We start from the raw sequence: 8,144 nt of genomic DNA, 5'->3' as shown, positions 1-8,144 counted from the left end.
CCCTACACTACCGCATTTCTTTCTTCTTTTTTTTCCTTCTTTTTTCCCCCTCTTTTTTTCTCCTCCACACATGTACCCTTACACTTTTCTTTTTTTACTTCTTTCCATTTTTTATCCCTACCACTTCCTCCAAACTCTAGAACGTTCCAGCTTTCCTTCTTCCTCTCTTCATTTTTTTTTTTCTCTCAGCACTTCGTCTGCAACACCCATGCAATTCTTCACCCTAATCTTCTTGATTCTTTTCTTTTTCTCTAAATTCAACCACTTACAAACGGGATGATTCAGAGCAAAGCAGAGCAGATCGGGAAGATTGGATCAAAGCAAAGCAAACGCAAATGGGTACAAACTCCATTTGAAAGATTTTGCTATATTCTGATTTTTTTTTTTGTTTTGCATTTTGAGGAATTCTAATTTGCAAGGGATTGATTTTTTTTTTTTTTTCCTTAGCTGATTTGGGAATTTATTATAGATTTTTTTGTATTTGGATTTGGAAATTTGTTATTGAGAGGAATATTTTGATGTTTTTTTTTTTTTGTTTTGCATTTTGAGGAATCCTAATTTGCAAGGGATTGACTTTTTTTTTTCCCTTAGCTGATTTGGGAATTTGTTATAGATTTTTTTGTGTTTGGATTTGGAAATTTGTTATTGAGAGGAATGAGGAACTGTGCGTAGACGAAGACATGAGCATCCTTTATTCTTTGGGTTAATTTGGTAATTGCCCAACTCACCCAACGGATATATCAAAACGTGCATAGACTTTTGGCAAAAATGGAATTCTGAGACTCCAAAATGGAATTGTGCGTTCTCTTCACAAGTATAAAATGCAACTTTTTGGAAAAAGTTGCGTTTTATACTAACCAAATGCACTTAAAGGGCTGGCTTATTTCAAAATGTGACTTTTGGGCTGAAAAAGTTGAAACAAACGGGCATTTAAGCAGAAAGGCAACTTCTTGGAAGGTACACATAAAATACCATTCCATCCTTACTTTTATTATTTTATACCCAAAAAAAAAAATTTACTAAATTTGTTTCATTTATTTATTTCATCTTTCACTTGGGCTTTGGTTTCCAACTACCTCCCAATAGTGTTATTAGAATATTTGTGTTACGTGACTCTATCAGTTAGATCTACGCAGTTTCCTTTTAAATTGGTATGGGCATATAATATACTACAAAGACTAAGGTAATACTTAGACGTGTATACTGTATAGATTTTTGTACATTGCTAATTCAATATTAATCACAAAATATTTTTAAAAAAATGATAATTTAAAATTTTATTTATGCAGTTAGTTTTTTAGGCCTAAATTTATTATGTTCTTGATATCAATTAATTACTTTCTATAAAAAAATTCTAATTAACTATGAATATATATTTAAAATATTAAGTCATTTTCTTATGTCCTTTTATTTTTTATTTTTAGTTATACAGTGTTATTTATTACCTATTTATGATTACATTTTTTTTAAATGATTCCAATGCCTGTTGTGGATAGTTATAGCCATCAACCCATCTCCTCACAAGCATTCCATGCATCTACGCTACGTTGCTAACTATTTTTCTTTTTAAAGTCTTAATAGTAACTATATAAACTCAAATATAATGCTTTTTTTTTTCCTTCCAAACTCATTCAGTAATTTAACCCATGCATCACACTGGTTAAATGACTAGTGTGTATATATATATGTGTGTGTGTGTGTGTGTGTTTCAAATAAAAATTACCTATTCTTTACATGATATCCGGCAAGATCGGCCACATGACTCAAAGCAGCTTTCCATGTTTCCACCTTCTCCTTGAAATGTTTTTCATGTTTAACAAGTGAAAAAGTTCCTATTTGTTTTCGCACATCAGATGGATCCACATTGTAAAAAATAGGGAAAACTGTTATTTCCTTTTTTGTCTCGCAGTCAATGATCTCTACAAGTTCATCTAAGCACCAAGTGGAAAATGCATAATTTTCTGAGAGAATGACTATGGCAAATTTGGATTCTTTGATCGCTCTAAGGAGTTCTGGTTTAATAGTTTTTCCTTTCTCAAGTTTTTGATCGTCCTCAAAAGTGTTAATGCCCTTCTCTAGTAATGCATAATATATAAAGTCCGTAGCAGTATTGCGAGTGTCCTCACCACTGAAACTCAGGAAAACATCATACGTCCATTTGCTAGTAGAAGAAATAGAAGAACTTGGGAAAGATGATGAACTTGAAGCCATTGAATCAAGGAATAGATTTGCATGGAAAAAAAAAATCAATTAGAACTGAAGAAAAATTGAAAAGAAAATAAATTATGAAAGAAGAAAAACTATTTGATGCAATGGTTTGAATCTTTCCCTTCATCAGATGAGTCAAACATTACCCCTTTTTTTTGTTCCTTATGAGAAAGAGAAACCACAAATAAAGTCACACTGTTCAGAACTCAGGGGCAAGTGTTGGGTATGTACGGCAAAGATGGTCTAGGTACAGATAATTTTTTTTCCCAAGCCAACAGCAGAGCAAAGTAGACATTGTTCATAAAACCATGGCTATAACAAAGGAACAAGACAGAGAAACTTCTAAAATAAAAAAAAATAAAAACAAAAAAAGTAGCATTAAAGCTATACTTGAGTAGAGAGTAAAAAAAGAGGCATAAATAAACAAGCATTCACAGCCAAGTGAGCCAAGGTCTCAGTAAACACAATACAAAAAATGGAGGAACATGGAAAAAACAAAAAATATCAAAATAAAACCCAACAAATGGAGGGGCTGATTTTGGGTCTCACCGGAAACAAAAATCGGTGAACGGAGCTGTGTATATCTCGGGCTGAAGGTGCTAATCAGCGGAATTGGAGCTCTGCTTCAGTTATTGAAGTGTGATGTGGGTTTGGGAGAAGGAAAAGGGAAAGTGAGATGAAAGTAGTGAACAAGCATGGGTAGTTGAGGAAGTTCTTACAAAATATTCGTTAAAACCTTTTATATTATGTTTAGTTGCACTGGATGAGAGGAAGTAGAAAATGGGAAAATTGATAGAAGCTGGGGATTCCTCACATTTTTCCAAATTTTGTTTCTGTCCGATTTGAAAGAAAAAAGAGAAATGATTAACCTTTTATACAAGATTACTCTTGTACCCTCGTAAAAGTATAAAAAAGTTATGAATATTTTTGTAAAATTACTTTTAATTCTTCCTAATGAATTATTCATTTATAATTTACAAAAAATAAAAAAAATAAAATAATTTTTTAGCATTATTTTTTCCTTGGGTTTTTTTTTTTTTTTCCAAATCTATTCCCTTAATTTTTTTTTCCCTTTCTTTAAACATAGTGTTAATTTTAGAGAGTAATTGAAAATTTCACACCCCCTTCGTAATATTGTATTGTGATGGACCTCACACAGATTCACGAGTCTTATAGCTGAATATTGCAAAAAATTGAGTTTATTGGTGATATAGGTACTGTTCAAAGTTATTTTGAAAAATGAGAAAAGAGAGTGAATTTCGGCAACGGTGTTGCCGAAATTGCAAGAAAAAGTATGAGAGAGAGTAAAGATAAGTGATGTGATGGAGGAGGGAGAAAAAATTGGATTTCGGTAATGAGATAACCGAAATTCTTGCTGCCCAAGTGAGTGTGAAGTGCCCGAAGTGCTAGTGCTATGTGGAGTGCCCAAAGGGAAACCAATTGTGGCAACCAAGTTGCCAAAATTGTAGGGAAGGGAGGAGAGAGAAAATATGAATTGTGGCAACCAAGTTGCTAAAAATGGGAGGGGGAAAAAAAAAAAAAAGAATTGTGGCAACCAACTTGCCGAAATCTTGGGGAGGAATTTAAAAAAAAAATTATGGCAATTGATTTGTGACGATGGCATTGCCAAAATGGAGGGAAAAAAATTTGTGGTTGATTTGTGGCATTTTATATAACTAAAATTGATTCCCTAATTATTATAACACATAATAAATAATTAGGCGTAAATGCATTTTTAATCCCTACATTTTGATTTTTTTTTTTCCATTTTAGTCCCTACATTTTATTTTTACCACTTTTAATCTCTAAACCAATTAACGTGGGACATTTAAGTCCTTAAAGCACCATTCCGTTACTATCCAACTCACAAATTCTCCTCACACAAATGCATACGTGGAAGCCCTACTAAAAAACAAATTTGAATGACAATTGAAATCCACAACTTAGGCGCAGAGTTTCCTTGTATGGATTGTGTTACAAAGGCCCTGTTTGGCAGGTGTGTTCTAACACACATTTTCACATTTTAAACAACATTACACACATTTTTATATACTTTTTCACCCACACGTATATAAAAAACACTCAAACAACATTACTCAAACTCCTCTATACATTTGTTCACGCGCATTCTACTGTTTACATGCCTAAATTTACTGTTCAGGTCTGATGAAAAAAAGAGAGAGAGAGAGAGAGACATGTGAAGCACAAAATGCCCTTCCTAAATGCTCACTTTACGTCACTTTGCTTCTTTTGTTAGCTTGCGTCAGCCAAATAAGATGGGTAGGTCAGGTCATAGGTGTAAGTAATTACTTGGTGTGAAAAGTTTTCTTTCTCATAAAAAAAAAAAAATCAATTGTCCCTTCAAAGCGTTAATGTCTCAAAAACACTCAAACAACATTACTCAAACTACTCTATACACTTGTTTACGCGCATTCCACCGTTCACATACCTAAATTTACTGTTTATGTCTCATGAAAAAATAAAAAAAAAAAGAGAAGAGAGACATGTGAAGCACAGAATGCGCTTCCCAAATGCTCACCTTATGTCATTTTGCTTCTTTTGTTAGCTTGCGTCAGCCAAATAAGATGGGTAGGTCAGGTCATAGGTGTAAGTAATTACTAGGTGTGAAAAGTTTTCTTTCTCAAAAAAAAAAAAAAAAAGATCAATTGTCCCGTCAAAGCGTTAATGTCTCAAAGTCTCAAACGACTCTTTTTAATCCATGAAATAGTGACTATGCAACTTTTCTATCATCTATGATATGTAGTGCAAAGTGACATAATGGGTCTCAAAATGCAAATTTCCTATAACGGATATTATTTTTACCTATTAAATTATTGTTTCCCAAACTAGGAAATGGCACTTTGGAATTTAGATGGACTCCACATGGTACTCATGATAGCATGTGATAGTTGATTGTATTAGGACCCAATATGTGACAAGTTTCACATCAACTTTTCTGCCCCATCAATATGTGGCATTAGCAAGAACAAAGAGCGAGGGAGAGGGAGAAAAGCTCAGATTTTTATAGAGAAGAGATAAGTATCAATAGAAAATGTCAGCAAAGGATAGAGATAAGATTCACTGAGATTTCAAGAGAGAGAGAGAGAGAAGATTATGTTACAATAAAAAATAGGCGAAAAACTCATTTTCGTCCCTACATTTTCACGCGATTTCCACTTTGATCTCTGTTTTTTTTTTCCATTGCTTTTAATTCTTATCCTGAAAAATGCGTCTCGTTTTAGTCATTTCCATTAGTGCCCTAACGGCCCCATCTTACGTGGTAGATAGAACTATTAAAATAATAATAATAAATTTTATTTTGACATTAAAAATGCCACATCAGCATTTAAATTAAAAAAATTAATTTATTAATTTTAATTAAATAAAAAAATAAAAAACAGAATTAAAAATAAAAAATCACATGAATTGATATCTAAGTGTGTCTTGAACGAGAACAAGAAGAACATAATCCCAGATCTAAAAATACAAACCCAAAAATTAAAATCCAGAAATTAAAATTTTCAAAATCACAATTTTCTCAACCCAGCAAAATCATCAAATCCTAAAGCCCCAAAGTACCAAATCAATCCAAAAATATAACAAATCCAAACAAAAAAAAAAATCTCAAACTCAGAAAAACCCATCAACCATCACGTCTGAAGCAAGCCATGAACCTAGGGACAATCACAGTGACCAAACCCACCAAAAAATCACAAACCCATACATTCCGAGCAAGAATCAGAAGCGCAAGCACTAGAAGAAGCAAAGGTTGAGGCTTTAGCTGAGGATGAAGATGAAGAAGAGTCACTGTCTGGGACGCCTTGGGAAGACGAAGAGATAGTGACCCATGAAAGATTCGAACCCGAAGAAGAAGAAGACGACCCGAATACCCACGAGAAGGAGCCGGGTATGGAAGAGTCAAAGTTCCGAGAAAGTCAACAACGAAAGCCTGAGAGAGAAAGAGAAAGCTCAGTGTTACTAGATTGCTTGCTTCTAATGATGTGTGAGCCAAAGATTTCCATGGAGGTATCCAAAGAAACCTGGGTTTGGTCACTGTGATTGTTCCTGGGTTCGTGGCTTGCTTCAGATGTGGTGGTTGATGGGTTTTTCTGAGACTTTCTTTGTTTAGATTTGTTGTGTTGTATTTTTGGATTGATTTGGTACTTTGGGTATTTAGGATTTGATGATTTTGCTGGGTTTGAGAAAATGGTGGTTTTGAAATTTTTAATTTTTGGATTTTAATTTCTGGGTTTGTGTTCTTAGATCTAGGTTTGTATTCTTATTGTTCTTGTTCAAAACACACTTAAATCTCAAACTATATGATTTTTTATTTTTAATTCTGTTTTTATTTTTTATTTAATTAAAATTAATAAATTAATTTTTTTAATTTAAATGTTGATGTGGCATTTTTTAATGCCAAAATAAAATTTATTATTATTATTTTAATAGTTCCATCTGCCACATAGGACGGGGCCGTTAGGGCACTGACGGAAAGGAATAAAACGAGATGCATTTTTCAAGATAAGGACTAAAAACGGTGGAAAAAAAATATAGGAACCAAAATGAAAATTGCGTGAAAATGCAGAGACGAAAATGGGTTTTTTGCCTAAAAAATATTTAAATAATATGTTGGTCATAGACTCACGAGTACAATGAGAAAAATGGAACATGTGAAACAAGAAATATTAAAAATATAAAATAAAGTTGGATTTTTGTTTTTATGATTTTTGTTTTAATGTTTTAGAAATCAGATGTGTGGCTGTCGTTAGAGAACTTAATGGGCAGGCGGGCTAATGGGAAAAGAGAAAAATTAAAATTGATGGTCTGTACTTTGTTTGACCATGGTGAAATTTATTAAACATCAGCGGTTGAAAACTATCTCTAAAAAAAAGTTTGTTGTGGTTTGTAAGATATGTTTATTCGGCTTTTTGTTTAGGACTAACCTAATTTTTGTGAGGCATGTTGTGGATTCAACTATGTAGTTGGCACCCCTTTCCCTCTCCCTTGTGTGTGTGTTTGTTTCTCAAAAAAAGAAAAAAAAAAATTGTGTAGTTGGATGTATCCCTAGCATTATTCATAAGCTAATATTGATGATTTATTGTTGCTAACCTCTAAAGTTGATGTCATAATTTATAAAAATCTTAAAATTAAAATTTGAAAAATCACCAAAATTAGTATTAGTTTATTGCAAATCTCAAATTGCATCTACAGATATAAGATTACGATGCGAATAAATGTGATGAAATTTTATGAGCTTTACGTTAAGCATTGTCCCCCGACTCCGTCCCTGTGCATTGATACACAGTCCAAGATGTATTGTCGGATGCTAATGATTTGTGTGGTACGCCAAGAGTTATTCGTTGAAAGTACAATAATTTAGTATTGTCGGATACCAAACCAAATGATCATATCAAAACTTAAAAGCAAATCAAATTCAAGAAGTGAGAAAGAAAATATTGTTAGATAAGAGAATTGAAACAAGATATACGGCTTGTTCATATTGAGGAGAGTCAGATTGGTTTTCAAAGTTGGGTCACTAATGCACGTGACCAGGTCACATCAGCTCGAATGCGTGGCAAGCAATGAAAATGTTAGATGTTTGAATAAAAGACAATAAAGAAACCTTGCTAAACGTGGTGAGGCTTTTGATTAACCTTCACTATATAAACTGGTGAAAAGTCTTTTGAAGAAAATCGAACTCTGAGCATATGATAAACATTATAGTTTAAACCAGTACGTGCATGCCAAACTAGTATGGTATTAACATCATCCAAATTCTTAAGCACTAATCTTATGGGAAATTAACTTCAATAAAAGTTGCTATGGTCTATGGATCACATGGATGCTCAGTTGTTCTACTTGTGCAGTCAAAATGCTTGAAAATTAAAGGCTCTCTAGTCCAGTCTATGAAAATTGATTAAGGCTCCTTCATCCAT

The 8,144-nt window shown here is 33.0% G+C and overlaps 1 protein-coding gene across 1 annotated transcript; it reads right to left on the bottom strand.

Annotated features, from left to right (window-relative positions):
• Nucleotides 1-1,719: 1,719 nt before the first annotated feature.
• LOC115973512 (TMV resistance protein N-like) lies at nucleotides 1,720-2,211 on the bottom strand. The gene has a single exon (XM_031093778.1). The coding sequence runs from the start codon at nucleotides 2,209-2,211 to the stop codon at nucleotides 1,720-1,722; it is 492 nt and encodes a 163-aa protein (XP_030949638.1).
• Nucleotides 2,212-8,144: the final 5,933 nt, after the last annotated feature.

This window comes from Quercus lobata, unplaced genomic scaffold (genome assembly GCF_001633185.2).
Source record: "Quercus lobata isolate SW786 unplaced genomic scaffold, ValleyOak3.0 Primary Assembly Scq3eQI_341, whole genome shotgun sequence".
NCBI classification, from domain to species: Eukaryota; Viridiplantae; Streptophyta; class Magnoliopsida; order Fagales; family Fagaceae; genus Quercus; species Quercus lobata.
Note: the sequence above shows the minus strand (reverse complement) of the source record. Positions and strands in the feature narration are given on the sequence as shown.